Source organism: Choloepus didactylus, chromosome 18, assembly GCF_015220235.1.
Source record: "Choloepus didactylus isolate mChoDid1 chromosome 18, mChoDid1.pri, whole genome shotgun sequence".
NCBI classification, from domain to species: domain Eukaryota; kingdom Metazoa; phylum Chordata; class Mammalia; order Pilosa; family Megalonychidae; genus Choloepus; species Choloepus didactylus.
Window position 1 is genome coordinate 722,063 of NC_051324.1, and position 25,723 is coordinate 747,785.

General features: G+C 61.2%; 1 protein-coding gene across 10 annotated transcripts in view; it reads left to right on the forward strand.

Moving 5' to 3' along the window:
- LOC119513399 (myosin phosphatase Rho interacting protein) overlaps positions 1 to 25,723 on the forward strand; it is a 114,836-nt gene that overhangs the window by 86,691 nt on the left and 2,422 nt on the right. For 4 of the 10 annotated variants that reach the window (XM_037808584.1, XM_037808579.1, XM_037808586.1 and 1 more), the window contains 12 exons: positions 4,055 to 4,144; positions 7,292 to 7,401; positions 9,652 to 10,171; positions 11,292 to 11,408; positions 13,492 to 17,076; positions 19,964 to 20,111; positions 20,656 to 20,773; positions 21,137 to 21,299; positions 21,796 to 21,915; positions 22,489 to 22,575; positions 23,089 to 23,251; positions 24,644 to 24,729. In XM_037808584.1, coding sequence (XP_037664512.1) covers positions 4,055 to 4,144; positions 7,292 to 7,401; positions 9,652 to 10,171; positions 11,292 to 11,408; positions 13,492 to 17,076; positions 19,964 to 20,111; positions 20,656 to 20,773; positions 21,137 to 21,299; positions 21,796 to 21,915; positions 22,489 to 22,575; positions 23,089 to 23,251; positions 24,644 to 24,729 — 5,307 coding nt within the window. The other 6 variants (XM_037808581.1, XM_037808582.1, XM_037808585.1 and 3 more) reach the window with 6 other exon arrangements.

Here is a 25,723-nt window from a genome sequence, read left to right on the forward strand (position 1 = left end):
GTGCTTGGTGGCCCCCTGGCAGGGGCTTTTTTCCTTCACCCACAAAAAATAATCTCTTCTGAGCCACCTGACAAGTCTGGGTCCCTCACTCCCACTGCTGGAGCCCTGCAGACACGTTCCCACACGTAGAAAAAGAGGCACAAGGTCAGTTGATCCACGTTGTTTGTAGAGCAGAGGGTCAGAGCCACCTGTGCATGTGTCACTGGGGAACTTTCTCGATGTGTGCACGTTCTCTCGGCCCAGGAAGCCACATCTCCGTGGACTGAAGTGGGAAGGTACGTTGGCGATAAAGGCGGGCGTAGAGCTGTGGGGGGCAGGTGGTTTGGGAGCACTTGTGCTTGTGTTTGCTCGCCCAGCCATTCTCTCCATGGGGTCCCAGGAGCGTTTCGGTGGAGCTGGGCAGCCAAAACTATTTCTATAATATGAAGATACTACTTTACTTTTGCCTTCTGTTGACATTTGAGCTGATGGGGCAGAAGCGTTAGGTGAACCCTGGAAACATGGTTGCCGAGTGAAATAAGCTGGAAACAGAAGAATGGATGTTGTAGAATTCCACTTTGTGAAATATCTAAAATCAGCAAATCCATAGACAGAAAGTGGATTAGAGGTTTTTGGGAGGGAGAATAGGGTGTTCCTGCCTGATGGGTACAGAGGAATCCCTGGGTCATGAAAAATTTTGGAAACAGATGATGATGGTTACACAACATTGTGAATGTGATTTAAAAAAATAATAAAACAACACAGAGATGAAAGACACAATGGAAACATAAAACAGCAGATCTCAAGAGGCAGAAGAAAACACTCAAGAACTGGAGAACAAAACACCTGAAAGCCTACATGCAAAGGAGCAGATGGAGAAAAGAATGAAAAAATATGAGCAACGTCTCCAGGAACTCAAGGATGAAACAAAGTACAATCATGTACATATCATTGATGTCCCAGAAGGAGAAGAGAAGGGAAAGGGGGCAGAAGCAATAATAGAGGAAATAATTAATGAAAATTTCCCTTCTGTTACGAAAGACATAAAATTACAGATCCAAGAAGCGCAGCGTACTCCAAACAGAAGAGATATGAATAGGCCTACGCCAAGACACTTAATAATCAGATTATCAAATGTCAAAGACAAAGAGAGAATCCTGAAAGCAGCAAGAGAAAAGCAATCCATTACATACAAAGGAAGCTTCATAAGACTATGTGCGGATCTCTCAGCAGAAACCATGGAGGCAAGAAGGAAGTGGTGTGATATATTTAAGATACTGAAAGAGAAAAACCACCAACCAAGAATCCTATATCCAGCAAAGCTGTCCTTCAAATATGAGGGAGAGCTCAAAATATTTTCTGACAAACAGACAATGAGAGACTTTGTGAACGAGACAACTGCCCTACAGGAAATACTAAAGGGAGCACTACAGGGTGATAGAAGACAGGAGTGCGTGGGTTGGAACACAATTTTGGGAGATGGTAGCACAACAATGTAAGTACACTGAACACAGGTAACTATGAATACGGTTGAGAGAGGAAGGTGGGGAGCATGTGAGACACCACAAGAAAGGAGGAAAGATAACGACTAGGACTGTGTAACTTGGTGAAATCTAGAGTATTCAACAATTGTGATAAAATGTACAAATGTGTTCTTTCACGAGGGAGAACAAGCAAATGTCAACCTTGCAAGGTGTTAAAAATGGGGAGGTATTGGGGGAGGGATGCAATCAGCATAAACTAGAGACTGTAACTAATAGAATCATTGTATTATGCTTCCTTTAATGTAACAAAGGTGATATACCAAGGTGAATGCAGATAAGGGGGGGGGGATAGGGGAGGCATGTTAGACACTTGACATTGGTGGGATTGTCTGATTCTTTATTCTACTTTGATTTAAGGTTATTTTTCCTTTTGCTGCTTCCTAGCTGTCATTTTTTTTTCCTTTCTTTTGCCTCTCTACCTTCTTTGACTCTCCCTCCTGCCTTGTGGAAGAAATGTAGATGCTCTTATATAGATAGTGGTGAAGGTGGTGAACACATAAATGTATGACCATGCAGAGAACCATCGATTATTTACTTGGGATGTAGTGTATGGTGAGTGAACAAAAGCATATTAAAATAAAATGGGTTGATGACAAAACCTCGAGGGCAATATACTGAGTGACATAAGCCAGACACATAAGGACAATTATTGCAGGGTCTCACTGATAGGAACTAATTATAATATGTAAACTCATAGACATGAAATATAAGGTACCAAGATATAGGACGAGGCTTAAGAATGGGGAGTGGTTGCTTAGTGTGAGCAGAATGTTCAATTAGGATGAACTTAAATGTTTGGAAATGAACAGGGGTGTTGGTAGCAAGATGTGAGAATAACTAACAGTGCCGAATGGTGTGTGAATGAGGTGGAAAGGGGAAGCTCAGAGTCATATATGTCACCAGAAGGAAAGCTGGAGGTCAGAAGATGGGAATGTATAAAACTGAATCCTCTGGTGGGCAGCGTCCATGATCAACTGTACAAATACTAGAAATCGCTTCCACGAACCAGAACAAATGTATGACAATACAGTTAGAAGTTAATAATAGAGGGGCATATAGGGAAGAACTATATACCTATTACAAACTATAGACTACGGTTAGTAGTATTTCAACATTTTTTCATAAACAGTAATAAATGTACTATGTCAATACTAGGAGTCAACAATTGAGGGGGGTTGGTTAGGGATGGGGAGGATTAGAGTTTTCTTTTTTTCTTTTTTTCATCTTTCACTTTATTTCTTGTCAAGTAATGAGAAGTTTCTAAAAATAGAACAAAAATTAAGTGTGATGGATGCACAGCTGTATGAGGGTACCCGGGGGCAAGTGATTGTACACTTTGGATCTTTGGATAATTGTATGGTATCTGAACAATCTCAATAAGAATGAAAAAAAAAAAAAATAATAAAAAGCAGCGGAGGGTAAAACCGCTGGTGCCTGAGCACAGACCTAGGCCGCGGCGTCAGCCCGTACCACGCCGTCCCTGCCTCGCCCCTGCCGGCCAGTCGTGGTTTTAAAAACTGCCAGTTTCACGTTAGAGTGTCCTTGGTGGAGCAGGGAAAATTGCTCAGTTTCATGTTGCCATTTTGTCCACGTTTTTAACGTTCTGTGGGAACGAGCAGCAGCCCCCCGGCCGCGGGCTGGGCCACCATGGCCATCCTCGGGGAGGACGCTCGGGTGTGGCGGAGCCGCCTCTCGTGGAGGCCGTGGGTGCTGATGTCCCATCGGGGCGCCGAGAGCCCGCGTCCTCCAGGAAAACAGCTGAGCAGTCGTCACCAACGACAGAACTGGAGCTTGCAAGCTACCATTAGAATTTTGGAAAATATGTATTTCACCATCACAAGCTTCACAGCATTCCCTTTCTTAGAGATTTTTCTGGTGTGATGTGTTGTTTTGTTGACTGGATAAAGTGTTAACGTTTGGAGGATTTGCTGGAACTCGGCGAGCCAGTGTTTTCCACACGACTGAAGCACAATGTGAAAAGCCGTGCGTGGGCGAAGGCCGTCTCGGAGCAGGACAGTGCAGGGCCGAGGAGCCACGCTGCAGCTCACCTGTAAGAAACCACCTCTCGTCGAAGGAAAAAGGGCCTGGTTGTCTGAAAAAGCTTTTACAATTCTCCTCCACTTCCCGTCGGCGCCTCTGTTGGGGACCAGACTCCGTCATGTGCCTCAGCCTGTCGGTCCGTGTCGGAGAGCGAGACGGACGGACCCAGCGGAGATGTAGAACAGGGCCGCTCTCCTCACCAAAGTTTCTGTCCTAAAGAATAATCATTTTTCCAAAAAAAAAAGGGGTAGTGGGGGTGTCTTTTTTTCCCCTAAATGAATAGCTCCATGTGTTTGCATTCTTCCTATTTCGGTTTCTACTGTGTCGGGTGGGTGGCTAAAACCCACCTCAGCACAAGCTCTGGATTGCTCGGTGATTAAGGGTGTGAGAGCTGCTGGCGTGGACCACGGGCAGGACACGGGGCCGGCTGCTCCGGAGCGGGGGTGCGGGGCAGCGCCGGAACCCCTCAGTCCGTGCCTTTCCCTCCGCAGGCCGCGGACCTGGACGGAGAGATCGACTTGTCCACATGTGTCGACGTCACCGAGTGCCCGGTGCAGAGGAATTACGGTTTCCAGGTTCACGTAAGCAGGCGGGACGCGGCCCTCGGGCGGGCTCGGCGGGCGGCCCGGCTCCCGGGGTCCCTCCCGCAGGCCGGGGGCACCCACGCCCACCCCCTCCCCCAGCGAGTGGTCTGCGCAGAGATCAGGCAGGAACTGCTTTCTTCACAAGGCTGAGGCTCTTTGTTACCAACGGGACTTTTACTTTTCTTAACTTTTGTTGCGTCACCTCTGTGCCACCCAGCAGTTGCCATCGTGACCACTTTCGAGCATAGAATTAGGTGCTGTTAATTCCAGTCACGTGTTGTGCTGCCTTCAGCACCATCCTTCACCCCACTGTTTTCAGAACCTCGAACATTAACCCTGCCCCCTTCCCTCCCTGCCTGGCCCCGTCTCCATGCATTTGCTTATTCTCGGAACTCCATGGAGGCTAGAGGGTACAGCATTTCTCCTTTTCTGTCTGGCTCGTTTCACACAACATGATGTTCTCAGGGCCCATCCGTTTTGTCGCACGGATCAGAACTTCATCCCTTTTTAGGGCTGCCTGATACTCCATTGTGTGGGTGGGCCACATTTTGTTTATCCAATTGTGAATAAGGCTGCTGTAACCCCTGCTGTGTACGCATCTGTTTAAGACCCTTTTTCAAGTCTTTGGGGTATATTCTAAGAAGCAGGATTGTTGGCTCCTGTGGTCGTCCTTAACTCTCTCAGGAGCCACCACACTGTCTTCCACGCGGCTGCACCATTTTGCATCCCCACCAGCCATGCACGAGGGTGGTGGTTTTGCGTCCTCACCAGCCTTGTGATTCTCCATGTTTTAAATAACACCCACCGTGGTGGGTGAGAGGAGGTTTGGATTTGTGTTTTCCCGATAACCAGTGATGTTGAGCATCTTTTCATGTGCTTTTTGGCCATTTGTATATCTTTTTCTGTTCAAGTCCTGGGCTCATTTTTTAATCAGGTTGTGTGTCTTTTTGTTGTAGAGTTGTCTTTTTTTTTAATGCTGGAGTTTGGGGCATTTGGAAGGATGTGGGACGTGGAGAATAAGAATGACACTGTTTATTTAAATCTCGGAGTAGTAGGCTTTTAGTCACATATTCATTTACTCACAAGTTTGTTTTTTTTTCCCCCAAAATCTTGGTCTCAGATTTTGGGGTTCAGTGATGGGCAGGCACTGTCATATGCCCTCAAAGAAATAATCTGCTTGGGCAAATAAAATGTGCTCTTCGCTGACCATCCTGCCAAGGCGGAGAGCTGGAAGGGCCCGTGGTTACGGGGCAGCTTGGCCGGGCCCTGCTGGGCTGGCCAGGGCGGCTGTCAGCAGCCGAGCTCCTTGGTGAGTCACCTGCAGGAGCCCACCTTCGGATTTTTGGCCAAGGACCTCCATCGTTTCACTGCATTTATTATTGATAAGGTACATTGGGATGGACTCACAGTAATCAAATTTAGAGGAAGCCGAGGTGCAGTTAGGCAGCCGGTGTGTTCACACATGGGGTCTCGGCTGCCTTCCCGCCGGGCTGCTTGTGAGCGGGTCACGGCCGGTGGCTGCAGGACCTGGCTTAGTGGCCAGGTGTCCAGCTCCGTGTTCCTTTTTCCCCTTGATACACGTGTATATGTATTTAGAAAGTGTAACAGTGTGTCAACTCGGCTAATATTCTTTACCGCAGTGACAAGAATTTGGCTTATATGTGATAGATAAAAGAGCTAAATTTTTATTTCAAAAATACAATGAAAACGCACGCCATTTTGCTGGCCTCTGCTCCCAAGAGCCACGTGGCCTGGGTTTTGTTTCCTTCGTGTTTTGTCTGACGCTCCTTTGCCCCCAGTCCTTGGAGAGTGCGGGCTTGCTCTCCCGTCCTGCCTGGCAGGTCCTGCGGAGTGGGGAAGTGCATCAGCAGCTGGGGCAGCTCCCACCTCCGAGCCACCCCCCTTTCCCCGTGACGAGGCTGCGGTGTGGCCAGGGACGCCCTGTGCTCCCGGCTGCCCCGGGCCCCTGTCCTGAGTGCTCTTCAGCCAACTCCCCGTGGGTGCTGGGGAGGGTGTGGGTGCTTGTGGTGCCGAAGGTGGCTTCCCAGACGAGGCGTGCTCAGCTTGGATCCCTGGAGATCTTTTGGCTCCGTGGAGGTGAGGCTGGGGGCGAGCAGGGCACGAGTGTGGCCAGCGGGCGTGTGGTGTGCCCAGGGACGGCAGCCAACCCCAGCGGCACTTCCACGTGGCTGGGGCCTCAAGGGCTGGGCCATGTCTGGCCATGTGTTGGGAAGAGGCACCCAGCAGGGCGGGCGGGCGGGTCAGAGAGGGGTGCAGGCTGCTGCCGGGCGTGGGCCGGGAACGGCCAAGGTGGGGGTGCCAGGCCCGAGGCCGGGAAGAAGGGGTGACTGCCCGGTGGTGGCAGGCTCAGGGGAGGCAGTTGCAAACATGGAGCTCGAAGTGGGAGTGAGAACTAAGGCCACAGAGGAGAAGGCGGAGGGGGCTGAGGGCCACTGCTGCCAGAGGAAGCCCACCATGGGCCCAGCTGAGCAGAGACGGGCTCCGCAGGCCCGGCCCCTTCCCCTGGGGGCGCGGCTGCCCCCCATGTGTGTGCCCGTGGGGCCAGTGGGGGGGCGCCGAGCGGACTGGACAGGCCTCCCCAGAACTGCCATCCTCTCAGCTGGTGTGTGGGCTCCGGGGTCCCTCTGGAGCTGCCTGACTGCACCCCCTGGAGGACGGCCTGTCGGGGCCGGAGTGGACCTCCTGCCTGTTTCCCGCCCGCTCCCCTCGCCGGCCCTTCAGCTCCCCTCGGCTCAGGGACCCCCCGCCACCTGGCCCCCCCCCTCGTTCCCAGCACCCAGGTGCCGCTGCTGCCACTAGCCCGTCCCCAGGCCTTGTCCACTGTCCCCCTCGCCACCCCGGGCACCACGTGCGTGTGTGCGCGCTGGCCTGTGCACCCTTGTCACCTGCCTGGGCCGGGGGCCTGCTCCCCAGCGCCTCTGCACCGCACCCTCGGCAGCTGCCCACCGAGTGCTGCTCGTGTCCCTGCGCGGCCGTGTGGGAGGGCGGGCCTGGGTCCAGCGTGACCCTGCAGCAAGCCCGGGCCCTCAGCTGCAGCACCACCCTGGGTCCCCTGCGACCCCGTGTAGAGTCGCCCCCAGGGGCCGGGCCCGGCCTCTCACTGACGGCTTGTGTTGCCTGCAGACGAAGGAGGGCGCATTCACTCTCTCAGCCATGACGTCCGGAATCCGGCGGAACTGGATGCAGACCATCAGGAAACACGTGCACCCGGCCGCTGCCCCCGACGTGACGAGGTGAGGCGGTCTCTCCGCCCGGCCCCCCGGCCCCCCTCGGGGTCTCCTTGCCCCCAGCGGGTGGCCCTCGTTCCGGGCCTCGTGGTTCTTCGGGGACGACTCCTGAGCCCAGTGCAGCCCAGCGTCCTCCCCGCCCTGCGCCCCCTCTTGCTGCCCTGCTCCGTCTCCCTGTGGCCTCCTGGTGTTTCTGCTTCCGGCTGGCGACTCCTCCTTGACGCCCAGCTGCCCGGCCGGCCCCGAGGTCGCCCTCCTGCCCGTCGTCGGCACGGGGCCTGGTCCGCGCGTCGCGTCTCATCGCCCTCTGCGCCGACAGGCCCTGGCGACCCTGGGGGCTGGTGCTCACCGGCCGGCAGAGCGTTTCCTTCCCAGTGTCCTTTCCGCCTCACCCCGGCTTCTGTTTGGTTTCTGTGCAACCAGGGAGAACTTCTCTTTGAAGCTCTTGGTGCTGAAGCCCAAGTTGGGAAGCTGTGTTCTCTCCTGTCTTAACGTTCTGTGGTTCGTATGTCTTCTGGTTCGCTGCATGCCCTTCTCCTCCGCCATGACGTAGAGACCTGCTCGTGGGGCCTCGGGTCCAGCCCCGTCACGGGCTCAGCGCGCCCCACTCCCCACAGAGGGGGCGTCCTGTGCGGGGTGGAGCCGTGCCACGCCGGGGTGCCCCATTCTCCCGGGCCCCCTGGTGGGAAGTCGGGAGAGGAGCCTGAAGTAGCTCTTCTTTCTCTTCATCTGTCTTTCCCTCGTACTCTGCCATCCTCTGTTCGTTCCTTCGTTGGTTTAACACCAATGGGGTGGTCAGTTGTTCTGCGTCAGTCCGGGTCCCCCACGCGCACCCGGGTTATCAGTGGGTTGCCTGGGGCTCGCACCGAGTCAGGAGCGGAGACAGGGCCCCGCTCCCTCCTGCATTCCATGAGGACGCCCTGTGGCAGAGCTGCAGCCGCACTCGGGCTGGGGCTGGGGGCGCCCATGGACCTCCGAGCTCTGGGCCGGGGCTGGGGGGCAGCAAAGATGGCGCGTCTCTGCCCTGTGGGGACGAAGTGCCATCGTCTTCACACAAAAGCCGACGTGGTGGTGGTTTTCCTGCCTAGAAGGCACCTCGTGATCGGTGTGTCTGCAAAGCTGGGAGAGCACACCCCTCCCCAAGTCAGCTTCCTGCCTTTGTACCTATCCTTCTCGGCTTTGTTATCGGAGGGGAACGGGAACTTGTGGGTGCTCGGGCCGACCCTGAGGGGGAGCCGCCAGGTGACAGAGGCGACGGAGGCCCTGGCTGGAGCCTCGTGGCCGTGTTTGGGTCCCTGTCTTGTGGGGTGGGGCTGGAGAGGCCTGAGCCCTGTGCCCTCGGGGCACGGCAGGTCGGGGATCCAGGCTGTCCTCGCAGAGGAGGGGCTGCTGTGTCCCTCGGCTGTCGGGACTCCTTGCTGGGAAGGACGCTGTCCGCGGCCCATGGGGTCCCCATGTGGGAGCGCCCACCCCTTGTGCCCATTGCTCGTCGTGCGGTTGGAAGCCGGGTGCAGCGCTGGGGCCTGGCAGCCCTGTTTAAAGCCCATTTCCGAGTTTTGTTACTCAAATGGAAGCACAGTCTTCGTTTGGAAACTTGCGAATCACGTTGGTCCAGAGCCTGTGACTGCTGGACGGCCTCCTGGGGCGGCTCGCCGTGTCTGCTCCTCCCCTGTTCCTCTCGGGCTCCTCTTTCTTTGGGTCTTTCAAACTCAAGTGCTCCCTGGGTTTCTGCCCTCCGCCTCCCCGGCTGGCTTCCGCTCCCCTCCAAGGGCTTGGTGAGAGCAGAGACCCCAAGCTGGGGGTCTCCTGGGGCCTTTCCCTGGAGCCCGGAAACCCTGTCTCAAACCTGCTCCAGCCTCCTTGCCAGACCCCCGGGGACGAGGCCCCTGCCCACCCACGCTCTGTGCGCCCTGGGCCGTCTGCCCCTGCCTCGCTCTGAGGGGCTGCTCTCCTGCGCCCATCCCCACTGCCCACCCCGGGCCCCGAGCCCCCTCCCTCTGTGCTCGCGGGGCCTGTTCCTGCCATCGGGCCTGCCAGGGCCCCTTGGGGCCCCTCTCCTGGCCGCGTCCAGGGCAACAGTGCCTGTGCGGCCGAGGGGACCCCCACCTGCTTGTCGCCTGCACCCCTCCTTTGCCTCCCTCCACCCATTAGAAGCAGGCTGGGTGCTCCCCAAGGCCACCTCACCCCAAGGTGCTGGGACTGCACGGTGCGGCGGGCCGGCGTGCTCCCCGCTGATGGGTCCCCGCTACCCCGCAGCTCCTTGCCAGAGGAGAAGGACAAGAGCAGCTCGTCTCCGGAGAGCAGCCCGAGGCCGCGGGAGGTGCAGGAGCCAGGCCCCGGGGAGCCCGAGGCTGAGCCACGGAGGAGCCGCGCCCGGGAGCGGCGGCGGGAAGGCCGCTCCAAGACCTTCGACTGGGCCGAGTTCCGCCCCTCACAGCAGGCCCTGACCCAGGGGGCACCCGGGGAGCTGGAGCGCGAGCGGGCGCGGCGGCGGGAGGAGCGGCGCAAGCGCTTCGGGATGCCAGACGCCGCAGACGGCCAGAGCGCGGACGACCCAGGCCTGCGGATGGACGTGGACCGCAGCCCCGGGCCCCCGGGGGCCACTGACACCCCGGCGCCCAGCGTGCACGCGGAGATCGAGCAGCGGTGGCTGCAGGTGGAGACCACGCCCCTGCGCGAGGAGAGGCAGGTGCCCATCGCCCCCCTGCGCCTGCCCGGTGAGGACGGGGGCGGCCGGCTGCCCCCCCACGCGCTGACCGCCCTGCTGGAGAAGGAGGTACCAGGGCTCGGCCGACCTGTGGGTGGTCCCCGCTGCTCTGAGGGAGGCGCAGGGCGAGCCGAGAGGGGGCCGGTGTCTGTGGGCCCAGTGAGGGTGGGGGTCGCTCTCCCCCTCCGGGAACTTCAGAGAGGGTGGCACGATCAGGTTCAGGGCGCCCGGGGCGAGCAGGTCAGGCTGGGGCAGAAGCAAGATGGGCCTCCCACAGGGCCCCGGGCCAGGCCGGGGGGGGGACCGTCGGGCAGGGTCGTCGGCCCCCCACGGCCAGAACGCGGGTCAGGAGCAAAACCCAGGGCCCTCGGGCAGGGCCCGGCCCGGTCCCTCTCCCCTCCTCCTGCTCCAGGAGGTCTGAGGCCAGCACCTCCCGCCAGCACCAACGTTTTAGTTTGTCCACGTCCACGCTCCGGTGTTTGGTCTCCACTCCTTTTAGTAAAATAAAATTAATAAGATAATAAGATGAAAGCAAGAGGCAAAGAATTAATAACTGAGACTCAACGTCTCTCATGCTGTCCTGGTGGGATTTTTGGAGGGACCCTGGGGAGGTGGCCCCTGGCGTGTGCAGACGTCAGCGCCCCGCACCACGCCCCTTTCCAGGGCTGCCCGGGGCTCCCCACTTCCACCCAGCCCCTTGAGGCTCAAGAAGGCATCTGGGAAATGCCAGGCGGTAGGGGGTGGATGCATGAACTCGGAGGCACCAGGAAAGAGTGAGGACAGACTCGTTGCTCGGAGTGCTCACGTCCCGTGTGAGGGGCTCCGTCTCCTCATCGCCCCCGCAGTGGCCCTGCTGAGTGTCCCTGGGCAGCGCTGTCCATGGCTCGTGGCGGGAGGGCCGGGCGGAGCTGCCTGCCGAGACCAGGGCAGGGCCCTATTTCCTGGCAGGATTTGGCACCTCCCTGGCCACAGACAGACCCCGGAGCATCACAGTGGGGGGCGCCTCATGGTGGGCACACACAGGTGTGGGGTGCAGGGCGCCCTGGGGCCCGGCTGGAGTGCAGCGCCCTGCCAGAGCTTTGTGTAGCTTGTGTAGCACCTGTGGTTCCCAAGGCTGCCGTGAAAGCGCAGGCCGACCCTGGGCTGCGAGGAGAGGCGGCAGCGCTCAGACCCATCTCTTCTGCTGCAGCTGGAGCAGAGCCAGAAGGAGGCCTCTGACCTTCTGGAGCAGAACCGGCTCCTCCGGGACCAGCTGCGCGTGGCCCTGGGCCGGGAGCAGAGTGCCCGGGAGGGCTACGTGCTGCAGGTAGGCCCGGGCGGGTCGATGCACAGGACGTGCCACGGGGACTGGGCTCAGGGTCGTTTTCCCTTCCTGCTCTGTCATTTTGGACATCTGCCCAGAGCCTCCATATTGAAGGGTGTTCACGCGCAGGTTCACTTTGGTCGTCTCTCAGGGTGGCTCTTGAAGTGCCCGTGTGTGGTGGTTACGAACTCCACCCGTCTGTCCTCACGTCTGACTGTTCCCACAGTCGGGGCACCCGGGCCACCCCAGGACGGCAGCCAAGTGCAGTGCAGGGCGGGAAAGTGTGGCCGCCGCCCGGGGCCTCAGAGCCAGGCCCGACCTGGGGATCAGGGGTCCGGGGAGGGGCTTGGGAACACTGAGACCGGGTCGTCTGGTTCTCTGGCTGCTCCCCGAGGTTCCCCGGCCAGGCTCCCTGTGCAGGCTCCCTTGTTTCCGACCGTAGCCGGGCCGGCCCTCACCGGTGTTCCCAGATGGCACAGCCACGTGGCCAGAGAGCGCCCGCCCCGCGTCTTGCCTAGCCCCAGTCCTGGGCTTGTCCTCCCAGCAGGTTCCCCGCAGCCGGCACGTGCTGCCGCCTCACGTGCTCCAGGGTCCTGGGGACGCCCCCCACCATGGTGCTGATGTGCTCCCGGGAGGCAAAGGGCAGTGCGGGCACCAGGTGCAGCGGGGCGGAGTGAGGGCTCGAGCGCTCAGGAGCCAGGGCCGAGGTTCCCATCCCAGGGCTGCCCCTAACCAGCCGGGGCACCCCCGGGCCCGTCCAGCCTGGAGGACCTGGTGTCCGAGGCAGGTCAGGCGCCCCTGGCACCTCCTCTCGGGTCCCACTTCTCTGCCTCCCTTCATCCTCTTTCTCTGGGTGTGTTTTCCTTCCCTTCTCTCGCCCACATCCCCTCCACCCTCAGCCCCTCAGGCCTGGGAGCGTGCACACCGTCCTGGGCCTTCTGGGGCCTTCTGCAGCCATTGGGGTCTGGGGACCCTCGGGGCCTTGCTGGGCCTTCACCCGGCCCAGACCCTCTCAGCCCAGGCCGACAGCACTGGCAGTGGCAGCCCCTGCTCTGGGTGCCTGGCCTGGGTTGGCACGGGGGCCCAAGCCCCTCGCCCCTGCCCGGCGAGCCCGGCAGCGGTGGCTGTACCCGCCCCGGGTGCTGGGGACACTGTGTGGGAGGGTGCGCGGCCTCTGCGTCCAGGGGTCCTGGGGCGGGCGGGGGCTGAGTGTCACATCTGTGGCTTCCCCGCCAGCAGGGCAGGTTTTCAGGCTGGGCCGTCTTCTCACCCTTGTTCGTATTTCTGTTTTTATTCCCCTGAAGTGTACTAGTTCTGTCTGCTCTGCATGCTTTTCAGTTTGGGGGAATTGTTTCCATTGTTCGGTTTTGTTTTCTTTTTTGTTTGTTTTTTTTTTTGCTTGCTTCACTTTCTGATTGGGAATCCACAGAGGTTTGTTTGTTTTGTTGATCATTACCTTTTGCTCCATGGTTTCCGTTTCCCCCGTTTGTCTTCCTACAGGTAGAGGTTAGATCTTCCTGTTACTGTCGAGGATGGACACACTCCCAAAGGACGGTGCTTGGGGTGCCGCGCCCTGACGCCTCCCGGCTGTCACCCTCCTTCCCCTCCTTCCGGAAGGCGGTGGCTGCTGCGCCTCCGCCTCGCAGCCTGCGCTTTGCTAGGGGCCTTGTCTGGAGCCGCCTGCTTTTGTTTTGCAAAACAAACAAACCAGTGCCGACCCGACCCGTGCCCCCCAGTCCTTCCTGCCTTCCTGCCGGCTTGTCCTCCTGTCCTGTAGTCTTCGTTTTGCTTCTCAGCGTGTTCCATTATTCACTTTTGTTTAATTTATTTCTTCTAGAAGCTATTCAGCTAGAGCTGTTTTGATGTTATTGTCTGTGTTTTCTGTTTACTGGGAAGATTACCCCGGAAATTGAGATGATTTGCTAGAATTTTTTAATGGAAAAAACAAAACAAAAAATAAAAAAACAAAGGATAAAGGCAAATCCGCCCAAGGAGCTTTCCTGTGGTTGACCCTGGCCAGAGGTGTGACACTCATAACTGGGAGGCCAGGGTGTGACTAACCTAGTATCTAATCGGTTTTTTTAAGACTGAAGTGGCCACCTCCCCATCGGGCGCCTGGCAGAGGCTCCATAAAGTCAACCAAGATCTGCAAAGTGAGCTCGAGGCCCAGTGCCAGCGCCAGGAGCTGATCAGTCGCCAGATCCAGGCCCTGAAGCGCAGCCACGGGGAGGCCAAGGATGTGATCCGCCACCACGAGGCCGAGATCCAGGGCCTGCGGGCTCGGCTCGGCAACGCCGCCACCGAGCTGGCCGCTAAGGAGCAGGCGCTGGCCAAGCTCAGGAGCGACCTGCAGCAGGAGAGGGACAAGGGCCGTGAGCAGCTGGAGGAGTGGCGGCACAGCGAGGCCACACTGAGCGGCCAGCTGCAGGCCAGTGAGCAGCAGCTGCAGGGCGCCGAGGCCCGGCTGCTGGAGAAGACGCAGGAGCTGCGGGGCCTGGAGGTGCAGCAGGCGCTGCAGCGGGACCGGCAGAAGGAGGTGCAGCGGCTGCAGGAGCGCATCGCTGAGCTTGGCCGGCAGCTCAGTGCCAGCGAGCAGGCCCAGCGGCTGGCAGAGGAGAAGCTGCAGCAGAACTACGGTCTGCTGCTGGAGAGCTGCGAGGGGGAGAAGCAGGTGCTGCTGCAGAGCCTGAAGGAGGCAGAGGACAAGGCCCGTGCCTACGAGGACCGGCTGCAGGGCCACGAGCAGCAGGTGGAGGCCCTCCAGAAAGAGAGGCTGAGCGCCAGGCTCGAGGGCAGCGAGATGGTGCGCCAGCTAGAGGAGCAGCTGGAGGCGAAGGAAGCTGGCATCCGGAAGCTCGCGGAGCACATCCAGAGCCTCAGGGGTGAGCGGGACCTGAGCAGGCAGCGGGTGCAGGAGCTGACGGAGCAGGTCGCTGCGTCCGACCGGGCCCTGGCTGACCTTCGGGAGGTGCTTCAGGGCAGGGAGGCGGCTTACCACAGCCTGGAGAGCGCCCACAGGGATGCGTCGGGGCAGCTACGCGTCACGCACGCCCGGCTCCAGGAGAAGGAGGACGAGCTGGCGCGCATCAAGGAGCTGCACGAGGCTCTGGTTAAAGTGGCCGCCCGGGGCAGCAGCTCAGAGGAGGCAGAAGCCAAGCTCCAGGCAGAGGGGGAAAGCGTGAGGAAGTCGGCGGATGCGTCTTCAAAGGACACGGGGGGGCCTCGAACCACGCTCGAAGTGCAAGACGGGGGCCAGCAGCCCCAAGCCGCGGGGACGCCCCTGGGCCCCCCACAGCCCAGGCTCGAGGATGAGGATCCGGGGGCTGGCCTTGGGGAGGAAGGGGGGGCTGGCAGCCCCAGTGGAGAAGCTGGCACGGAGCCCCCGGCATCGGGAGAGGGGCCCAACAAGGAGGGGCTGCCCCAAGGCACAGCCAGGCCGGACCAGGGCCTCCCTGGTGTGAAGAGGCAAAGAATCCGCTTCTCCACAATCCAGTGCCACAGATACATCCACGCCGACGGGTCGGAGAAGGCCTGGGCCAGCAGCACGTCTCCGGACACGAGCCAGGACAGGTCGCCCTCGGAGGACAGCATGTCCTTGGAGCCTGCCCCTGGCATGCTCCCCGGAGCGGGCGACCCGGAGACCTACGTGTCCATCATCCACGCCCTGGAGACCAAGCTCTACGTCACCGAGGAGAAGCTCAAGGACGTGACGATGAAGCTGGAGGGCCAGCAGGGCCAGAACCAGGAGGCCCTGGCCGCACTGCACCACCAGTGGGCCGGCACCGAGGCTCAGCTCCGTGAGCAGCTGCAGGCCAGCCTGGCCCAGGTCAGCACCCTGGCCTCCCAGCTGGAGCAAGAGGGCCGGGAGAGGGCACAGGGGGCTGGGGATCACTGCAGGGAGCTCAAGGACTTCCAGCGGAAAAACAGCCAGGCCCTGACTTTCTTAGGAAACTGCCGAGAGCAGCTGAGAGCCCTGCTACAGCCTGGCCAGGAGGAGGAGGCTGGCAGCTGCAGGGCCTCTCTGGCTAGTGTGGAAGGCTTTGTGGTGGGTGCCATGCAGGCTTTGCAGTCCCCACTGGCTCCTGCAGATGGCACACCGCAGGCCCAGCTCGAGGAAGGAAGCTCCGGAGATGAAGGGAAGTCAGCCTCTCAGGGGCAGCCCCGAGAGCCTGTGCTGACAGAGCAGGAGCAGCTGAAGCTCTTGTCCGAGCAGATAGCCCTGGAAGCCTCGTTGATAAACCAAATAGCAAACTCCTTGAAAAACACAACATCCGACGTGTCTCGTGTTCTGCGGGAGATCTCACAGTCAGGGAAGTCGCTGCTGGAGTCTGAGAGCGCCACAGCTCGTCCTGGCACTGCAGCCGACACTTTGGCAGAGAAGTTGCTGGTGGACAGGGAGTTCTGGAGCCAGGTTGAGTCTCTGAGTAAGCACCTGGGGGCACCGGGAGCAGAGGCGGCCGGTGCACCCGAGGCGGGGTGGCTGGATCTCCCACGAGCCCTGGATCCTGCTCTGGCGGGCGCCATGCTGATCAGGGCAGAGCTCAGCTTTGTCGCCCAGTCGGTGAGCGAGTCCTTCCACCAGAGACTAAGGCGTGTTCAAGAAAACCTCCAGGGCACCAAGGTGGCCCTCGAGCAGCACAAACGCCTGCTGGGGCAGCTCCTGGAAGCCTACCAGACCCCGGATTTCGAGAGAGCAATACAGCAGGCGTCAGAAGCCCTCGGGCCCCCGGCAGGTGCTGCGGAAGGCGTGCAGCCACCCTGGGGCGCCAGCCCTGCAGGAGACGCACCCAGCTCGGAGCCCGGCAGCTCCCCGGTGCCCTCCCGCTCGCCCGAGCCCGGCCCTGGGACCCTCGCCGCCGTGCAGGAAGAGCTTGCCCGGCAGCTGGAGGAGAAGGCCCGCCTCCTGGGCGAGATCTCCGCCGCGCTGGCCTCACTTCCCCCTGGGGAGCCGGTGCCCGGCTGCCAGAGGCTTCTCCAGGTGTCGCGCGCGTGCTCGGGAGGTCTCGGCCGCTACTCCTCCTCCCTGGTTCAGGACGCGGTGCTCCAGGCCCAGGTGTGCTACGCGGCCTGCAGGGTCCGGCTGCAGCACGAGCAGGAGCTGCGGCTGCTGCGGGACGCCGCGGGCAGGGGGCAGGCTCCGGACGCCCTGCGGGAGGAATACGAGGTCCCGCTCCGGACGCAGAGGAGCATGTACCTGGAAGCGATGGCCCTCGTCCAGAGGGAGGATGCCGAGCTCAAGGCTGGGTCTGCGCAGCTGGAAGGGGCGGAGGAGGAGATGGGGTGCGAGGCGGGCGCCCCAGGGCTCGGGGGCCTACGGGACACGGCGCGGCACCACCTGGAGCAGATGCAGACCCTGGAGAACAGGTTCCAGCTCAAAGTGAGGGAGCTGCAGGTGATCCACGAGGAGGAGCTGCGGGCCTTCCAGGAGCACCACACCCAGAGCCTGCAGAGCCTACGGGAGGCCCTGCGCTGCTGCCGGGCACAGCCCCCGCCAGCTCTGCAGCCGCCCGGCACCGCACAGGGCCCCGACCCCGCCCCAGGGCTGCGGGAGCGGGTGCAGGAGCTGGAGGCCCAGACGTTTGTCATGCGCGAGGAGCTGGAGCTGCGGGGCCTGGAGGGCGGGGCCGCCGCGCTGCGGGAGAAGTACCGGAAAGACTTGGAGAACCTCAAGGTTAACTTCCAGAGCGCGCTCGCGGGGCCAGGCGTTTCCTTCGGGCAGTGGGGGCGGGTTCGGGAACCGCTGGCCTGAGGCTGGGGTTGGGGGCGGCTCCTAAGTGACCGGTGGGCGTGCCACGTGCTCCCCTTGGCTCTCTGGCCGCAGTGTCCACTCGGAGCAGAGCCTGAGCTGGGGGTTGCCCCGTGTCTGCCGTCACCCCGAGACCATATGCTGGGAGGGAGCGCAGGAGGAAAGAGCTCCTCCGTCATCCCCCTGGCCCCGGGCCTGTTGTGCGAAGACGGCCAGTCTCGGAGCAGGGCAGGGTTCCCAGGGTGGCCTCTGCACCCCCTTCCTGCCCTCACCCCAGAACTTCCCCACCAGGCCCGAAGTGAACCCCAGCCCGAGGCCTCTGCCCAGGGAAGGCCCTGGGGGCTCCGAGAGGGCTGTGGAGATGCCAGGCCCTGCAGAGGGGCGCCTGCCTGGCCGAGGGCCTCTTCCGTCCGGGCTCCCACCCCAGGGACCCGCCTTCTGCAGAGGACAGGCTTTTCCGCCAGGCACAGGGATCCACTGGCCACGTGTCCTGTTTGGGGAGCTTTGAAAACCACCTGCCCAGCCCCCAACGTGCCCCTTGGACGCGCCAGGCCCAGGGTCTCCCGTCCTCCCCACGCCGTGCCTGGGCTGCTCAGAGCATGTTTCCCGAGCTCACTGCCTGAGCCGGCTCGGTGTTATCCTCTCGAGCGTTATGCCATTAGACTCAGGAGTTGGCTCTGATCCCTGTGCCCGTTTCTCCCCCCCCGGAAGCCACACCCAGTAGATGCCTGCTCCTTCCCTTGCACTCCCACCCCCCGGCCCAGGCTACCAGGACTGCCTGTCATGCCGAGATCCGGGGCTGGAGAGCTGCTCTGTCTTGCTCCTGGCCGCCGTCATGGTCTCCGCTCAGCTTCCACCTCCCGCTCTAGGAAAACGAGAGCGTGCTGCATGCTGGCAGCATGTTGCTTCTGTCCGCACCCTGGCACCCCCTCTGACCAGACGGGCAGATGGTACCGTGGACGGCACCTTCTCGGGGGGAGTGAAATGCCCTTCACTCCTCGCCGTTGTTTGCCCAAGTCACTCAACCGGAGAGCCACCGAGCTGTGCCAGCGTCTCCCGGCTGCACGGGGTGCAGTGGTGCTCGCCTGGGTTCTCGCACACCTTCAGCCAAGGCCGGGACCCGCTGCCATCCCCGGGTGCCCCCCTCAAGGATTCCCCACCCCGTGGTTCAGGGGTTCGGCCCCCTCCGAGGTCACCCCGGTTCAGAGAAGACCCAGGGCTGCTGGGGCCCAGTCAGCAGGTGTCGGGACGGGGGAGTGGGCACACGGAACCATCAGCCGCGGTGCTTGGGGTCCGGGCGCCCCCTGCCCGCCCCGGTGGTCCTGGTGGAGCCTCTCAAGCCCTAGACATAGAAGGTGTAACCGAATCACACCCCGGGAGAGGCTCAGCTGGCGGCTGCCACTTTACCCGGAACCTTGCCCCAGCCGAGGAGAGCAGGGTCTCGGCCCTGACACCCAGGACACTGCCGCCCCACGGCTCGGAGGAGCGTTTGTCGGTTGCAGGGGTCAGCACCTTACACCTTACAGTTTGCCCAGTTTAGCCATATTTTAACACACGTGCTTTCCGGGGAAGCAGCAGGGTCTCTGGAAATTCAGCGTTTCTGTTACCGAGACTTTGACCCTCGTCTTCAAACATTCTGAAGCGTTCAAACCACCCCGAGCAAATGGGAAGAGCTGGTGTTAACCGGATCCTACAGGGGGAAGAGGCCCTCGGGTGCAGCCTGGGGGCGGGGAGGGGCACTTCCACATGGGGCCTGAGGGAGAAATGTGGGGGGCTGAGAGAGCCGCCACCACTGTGGAGGAGGTGCTAGAGCCCCACGTTTGAAAGCATTGAGTGAGGGGTCTCGGCCCCTGTGGGGCTCAGATATAGCCCCCCAGGTGTGGTCACTGCTCTCTTGGCCCCCTTTCCGGAGCCCACATGCAGCCGAGGGGTGGGGGCTGGGGGGATGCAGATCTGGGGTGTCACCCGCCACGTTCTCCAATTGTTAAAAATCAATGAAAGGCCTAACGCCCCACCCTGAAGTGGATTCTGCGAAGGATCAGACAGAAAGTGGGGGCCCTGGGCTCCACCTAGAGCTGCTCCCCCCGCTTCAGGCAGCTCTTTTGTGGGCCAGAGGAGCTTGGGTCTAGGGGACGGGGCACTTCCGTGGCATTCTGCACTCTGCCCACCTCCACGCTTGGCAGCACACCAAGGCACACGAGCTCGTAGAGTCTCTTCCTGGGGTTTGCACTAAACCCGGCGCAGTCACTGAGCAGGTGCACCTGGTATACCTTTAAGAGGAGAGATGAAAAGATGATGCCAGCCAGAAGGGAGGGAACAGTGTGGCCTCTGCTCCTCTCAGTTGACTGCCGGGAAACCGAGTCTGCAAAGTCCCCAGTGGGCCAGTGGTGGGGCCCGGCCCCTCACTCCCACAGCGGGGCCAGCAGGGCCCTCCTGCAGACACTGGGGTGAGCCGGGCCGTCACTGCACATCTGTTGCCGGCTGCTCGGCAGGTAGCACCAGGCTCTCCTCCATCGGTGCCACGCCATGGCGGCCTCTAAGTGTTCCTTCTGTCCCACCAGACTGGCTCCTTCAGGGTGCAGCCCATTCCCACCCCCGGCAGTCCCCCCGACCCTGGAATGCACTGTGTGAGCGGACCATCCTCTAACTGCCCACAGCACGCAGCAGCCCCCAGCTCACCCGCAGGAGGCCCTGACCCGGCTGTGGCCAGCGCAGGGTTGAGAGGAGGAGCCCCCAGAGCAGGGCAGCTGTGTCCGCTCAGCAGGAGCCTGGCGCGAGGTGCGGCTGGGGCCACAGTCTCGTGCATCCACAGGCCACATGTGAGCGGGGGTTTGCAGCGATGGAGGAGACGCACCAGAAGAAGATCGAGGACTTGCAGAGGCAGCACCAGCGGGAGCTGGAGAAGCTGCGCGAGGAGAAGGACCGGCTCCTGGCTGAGGAGACAGCGGCCACCATCTCAGGTGGGTCCTGGTGCCCGTGGCCTCCAGGCCTTGCGATCCAGGAGAAGTTTTCCGTGGCCATTCTTGGAGGACGGGGCTGGCTCTGGGAGGGACAGCAGCTCTGCCCTGTGCCCATCACGTCCGAGCACAGAGGCCTTGCAGCTTCGGCTGGGAGCCAGCCTCCGTCTCGTGGCCCCGTGCTCCGCTCCGCCGTGCAGACCCGGCTCTCACTGAGCAGGACTGCACAGCGGTTTCTCCTTCTAGCACCAGGGAAGGAAATACACCAGCCCCCAAAACGCGATCATTTTATCAAAAACTCATCGTTGAATTTAATGTTGACATTTATTTAGTTAATTCAGTTTTCTTCTAACATCAAGAAAAGTGCAACTACCAAAAAAACCAAAAAGGCTCCCTGGGGCCCGCATCGTGCACAGCTCACCCCGAGGTCAGCTGTGGGCCCTGCAGCGGCGTAACCAGGCGCCTCTGTCCATGCTCGTGGGGGCCTGCATGTGGCGCCGGGGTGGGTGGGGGGCCGGCCGGGTGCTGACCGCATGCTCGCCCACAGCCATCGAGGCCGTGAAGAACGCCCACCGCGAGGAGCTGGAGCGTGAGCTGGAGAAGAGCCAGCGCTCCCAGATCAGCAGCGTCAACGCAGACATCGAGGCGCTGCGGCGGCAGTATGTGTGAGTCACCGGGCCCGGGCACTGTTCTCTCCATCGGCTGCTCCGGGCAGAAGCTCGCGGGGAGGATGGGGGGCGGCGAGCTGGGGCTCGGCCGTCTTATCCTGGAGCCCCTGGCCTCGTCCCTCTGATGGAGGCACAGCCCTTCCTGGGAGCGCGGGGTGCCTGGGAGCAGGGTCTTGAGGACGGGAGCGTCTGCCTCGGGCAGGCTCCCGGGGTAGGACGCGCTGTGTCGTTAGGAACGCTGAGCTGATGCGGGAGGACTGGGGAAGGGCGTGGATGGCTCCGTCACCCTGAAGTACTTTCTAAGTCCACATGGAGGCCACTGCGGCCGGGCCGGGGCTGAGCGGCGGCGCCTCTGTCCAGCAGGGAGGAGCTGCGGTCGGTGCAGCGGGAGCTGGAGGTGCTGTCGGAGCAGTACTCGCAGAAGTGTCTGGAGAACGCCCACCTGGCCCAGGCGCTGGAGGCCGAGCGGCAGGCCCTGCGGCAGTGCCAGCGCGAGAACCAGGAGCTCAACGCCCACAACCAGGTGGGCCGGGGGGCGCCTCCTCGTGACTGCTGGGCAGGCCCGGGGCCACCCCTTAGTCAGGACCCCCTGGGTTGCATGGATCCCTGCACTGATCAGACTCGTTTTTGTCAGCGTTCTCTTACAATCTGCCTGCGCCTCAGAAAACGGTGCATTTAGAGTGCGAGCTGGACGTGGTTCAGCACGAGGTTTACAGCGGGTGCCCAGGCCTGTCCACCCTCTCGGTCCCCAGGAATGCAGGCACGGGGCGCATGGCAGGACACGGCCCCTTGTCAGTGCCGTGGTTGGGGGGCAGGAGCTCAGCGGGGACACCCACAGACGCGCCAGGGCTGGTCTCCTGAGCAGGAAGGAGGTGCTTGAATCCCACACACGGGCAGGGCCACCCCCGGGCATTAGGCCCGAGACGCTCCCATGAGGCGAGGAGGAAACGGCCTTTCCCGGCAGGGGCCTGTCGCAGGCCAGGTACGAGTGCGCCGTTGCATCGTGTCGTTGTCCCCAGGAGTTAAACAACCGCCTGGCTGCAGAGATCACCCGGCTGCGGACCCTGCTGACTGGGGACGGCGGCGGGGAGGCTGCCAGCTCGCCCCTCACGCAGGGCAAGGACGCCTACGAGCTCGAGGTACCCTGCAAGCCAGGCCAGCCCGGGGGGCAGCAGGAGTGAAGGGCGCGGGAAGGTCTGGGAAGCACCCGGGACAGCTGACCCCCAGGCACAGGCAGGCGCCCAGAGAAGCCCCCGCTGCTCCCACCCCCGGGTGCCGGCAGGCCCAACACGGCGCCCACCCAGCCGCGGCTCGGAGGCTACAGGGGCCTGGCCTGCACTGCACCCGCTCCTCGGGGTCAGGGGCTGCCTTTCAAATCACAGTGACGGGCTCTGGTGAAGGCAGAGTCCTCCGTTCAGTTCAGACGTCCTCGGAGAACGTCTCCTGGAGAAGCAGCACCTTATGGGGGGCTGGAGGCGGCCCCGAAGGGGAGGCCGGGGAGCCCTGGGCCCCAGGGTGCGGGCAGGAATACGGGTGGTTCCTTCCCTTTCCAAGTTTCATGTCATTTCTAAGTTTTGAACGATGTTTTCTGGCATCTCCAGCTGCTCAGGGGGGCGGCCGGGTGGGGAGGGCTGTGCTCAACTCCGTCTGCTTTAAAGGACTCCGGATGTTTCCTTGTTCCTGAACGCCAGTCCCCATCCCCCTCGTTCCAGGTCTTGCTGCGGGTCAAGGAATCGGAAATCCAGTACCTGAAGCAGGAGATCGGCTCCCTCAAGGACGAGCTGCAGACGGCGCTGCGGGTGAGAGCAGCTCGCAGTCGGGGAACGTGGGTCCCCAGAGCCCCCCGAGTCCCCACTGGCTTGGTCCAAGGAGAGCCCATTTGAAACACACGAGGGGCGGTTTCCAGCCCGGGTGCCGCTCCCGGGGAGCAGAGCTGAGGCGCCCGCTGACTGGGCCTCACTGACGTGGTTCTTTGTATTTCCTGTGTGCCTTGACGAGAGAGGGGTCCTCTTGTGGAGTCAGAAGAGCCTCCTGGGGATTCTTGGGATCAGAGAAAGGAGACCGAACACAGGGTGGGCCGTCTCCCAATCGGAGAGGGGCCTGTCTCGGCTGAAGCCGGGCCGAGTGCTCCTTGGCAGCCCCGGGAAGCTCCTGGGAGCCCCTCGCCACACGGGGACGGAAGGTCTCGGGGGTTCCCCATCGTGGGCTCCCGGTTTCTGCTGCCGCAGAGGGGTGAGGCCCAGGTGCTGTGCAGCAGGCCCGTGGGCGACTGTGGCTCTCTGTGGTTGACTGTGCGTCCTTTCATTCCCAAGGACAAGAAGTATGCGAGCGACAAGTACAAGGACATCTACACGGAGCTGAGCATCGTGAAGGCCAAGGCGGACTGTGACATCAGCAGGTTGAGAGAGCAGCTCAAGGCGGCCACGGAGGCCCTGGGCGAGAAGCCCCCTGAAAGCCCCCCCGTGCCAGGATACGGTGAGGCTTCCAGATCGCGATGCTTCTGGGGTTTTCCATCAGTAACTCGGGTGCTCTGGTCAGAGAGTTTTGGGCACTTGTTTCACAGCAGACTTGGGTTTCCTTGAGTGGTGCAAAGGCCCACATGCCCAGGGCGGAGCACCCGCCCTTGAGAAACCCCTTCCTCCCCCACGGGCCAGGGCCGGGGTCAGGGCCAGCGGGGAGCTTCAGATGGGTTTTGTTCTTACCCGGTTTCCTCCAGCACCCAGTCATTTAGCAGAAGCAGCTCTCCCTGTCGCTTGAGCTCAGGGTTTCCATAAAATCCTTGGGAAGCTGTTGGGGGCGGGGTAGGAAGAGCCTCACGGCACTGACACCATCATTTAAAAATACTCAAGCCCCAAGCCAAGATAAACCGGGGGGAGCTGGGAGCCAATACTCCATCAGGTACTTTCAAAACGTTATTTCACATGACCTTCGTGTTGCTCTTTTAAAAACCAACAGACTGTTGAATGGACGTTCTCTCTCACAAATAGCCAGAGAGGTCCATGTTTTCTGTTGGCCAGCCAAGGATTAGTGGTGACGGCTGGAGTGACACGCACGAGGAAACATAGTCTTTCTGGAAGACAGACAGGCAACGGGCAACAAAATTCAAATCTAACTTGGACCAAATCTGGAAGGGTCACCAACTGGTAACGGTGATTGCTTCTGGGCAGGAACTAAGGCCAGGGGACAGCGAGAGGAGCGTTCGAATTAGGGGGAAACGGGTCTGTCCCTGGGCCTGCGATTTCATCCTGAGAAAGCCAAGTTGTCGGGAACTTGTGAGCCGGGGACTCCTGCAAAACACTGGGTTCCACTGAAAGCATCAGATGGGGGGCTGCGGAAACCGTGGCCACAGCCACCCGGCAGAATTCCGTGCAGCTCCTCAGAAGGACCCCGTAGATGTCTGTTTTGATGTGGGAGGAGATCCAGAGTATTCAGGGAGAGAAAACCCACCCAGGGTGGCACGGCATGAACGACTCCCACGCATTGACTAGACGCAAACCGAGTGCTTGCTCCTTCGGTGGAAGTGGACGACGAGAAGACTTTGTCTTTCTGTTTTGTGACAGTCCTTTAGGTTAAGAGGGAAAGCAGGGAATGAGCAGATGATGCGGCGACTGTGCTCAGCTCAGGTCCAGGCCAGGAGTGAGACACCCACATCCCCCCCACTGTGAGGACACGGCCCCGGCCTGGCCAGATGCGGTGTGGTGGACTTGGAGAGGGCCCTGGACACAGCCCCCTTCCCCCGATGTCGTGCTTTGAGCCACGGGAGGCCGAGGTGTTCTGTGGCCGTGCAGGAGATTGGGAGAGTTTAGATGTGCAGTCTCGTTCCAGGAGGTTCTAGAGAAAGCAGCAGTGGTCTCCTTGTCCCTGCAGACATAATGAAATCTAAAAGCAACCCTGACTTCTTGAAGAAAGACACATCCTGCGTCAGCCGGCAGCTCCGAAATATCAGGTCAAAGGTGAGTTGGGCGTGGACCCCGGGGCACTGGGGACTCCCCGGGGAGAGGGGCCCGGGTCCGAGCAGCAGCATCGCCGTCGCCGGGACCCGCTGACGGCTGCCGAGCCAGGGCCTCCTGCCAGCGACACTCGGTGCCAGGGCCCTGCGAGACCCCCTTGGCACCGGCCCACCCCCTCCGCGTGGGGAGCAGCCTGCGCCCGGGGTCAGGGCGCCCCGAGGGCACCTCGGCGAGCGGGGAAGGACGGGCGGGCGGAGACGGCGCTGCGCTGGGGACTCACGTGTGTGTTGTTCGTTTGTGCCCTTTCCTGACAGTCCGTAATCGAGCAGGTCTCTTGGGATAACTGAGACAAGCCCGAGGCCGGGCCCGTCACGCAGGTACCACCCCGCCCCGGGCGGCCGCCCCGCATGCACTGCCCACACCCGCAGCTCACGCTCGTCTCACCACCTGCCGCGCACACAGCAACCCAGCCAGGCTTCTAACTCCTCCCGGAGTCGGGGGGCACGAGGGCGTCTCCCCGGGGTGGAGCCCTTGCCGGGCGGCTCCCGGCCCCATCACCCCTCGGGGACCCACAGGCCCGTGCCAGGCAGACGGGGCCACCCGCAGGGTCCTCGTGTATTTCACAACCTCCATCTTCGGGGCTTGCAGATGATCTTGGGGAATCAATAAGTCCCAGAGGCAGCTGGGAAAGTGCTCCAGAGGAGCCGAGTTATAAATAGCTACTTCATGAGATGGAAACAGGTGTTGGAACTGAGCATTTTAGCCGCACTTCTTTCCTAAAATAAAACGAAGGCGTCTCGCTGGGTGCTCCTGACGGCTTTGTGTGAAGAAAGGTGGGGTGTGGGGTGTGGGTGTGAGGTGCCGGCTGGAGAAGACCAGCGGGTGTGAGCGCGGCAGGCACACCGAGCGCAGCGGGGGGCTGGGAGGGCACCAGGGGACGCGTACCCTCGGAAAGGCAGCGAGAAGACTCACGTGTTTAAAACCACGTCAGTTCGGT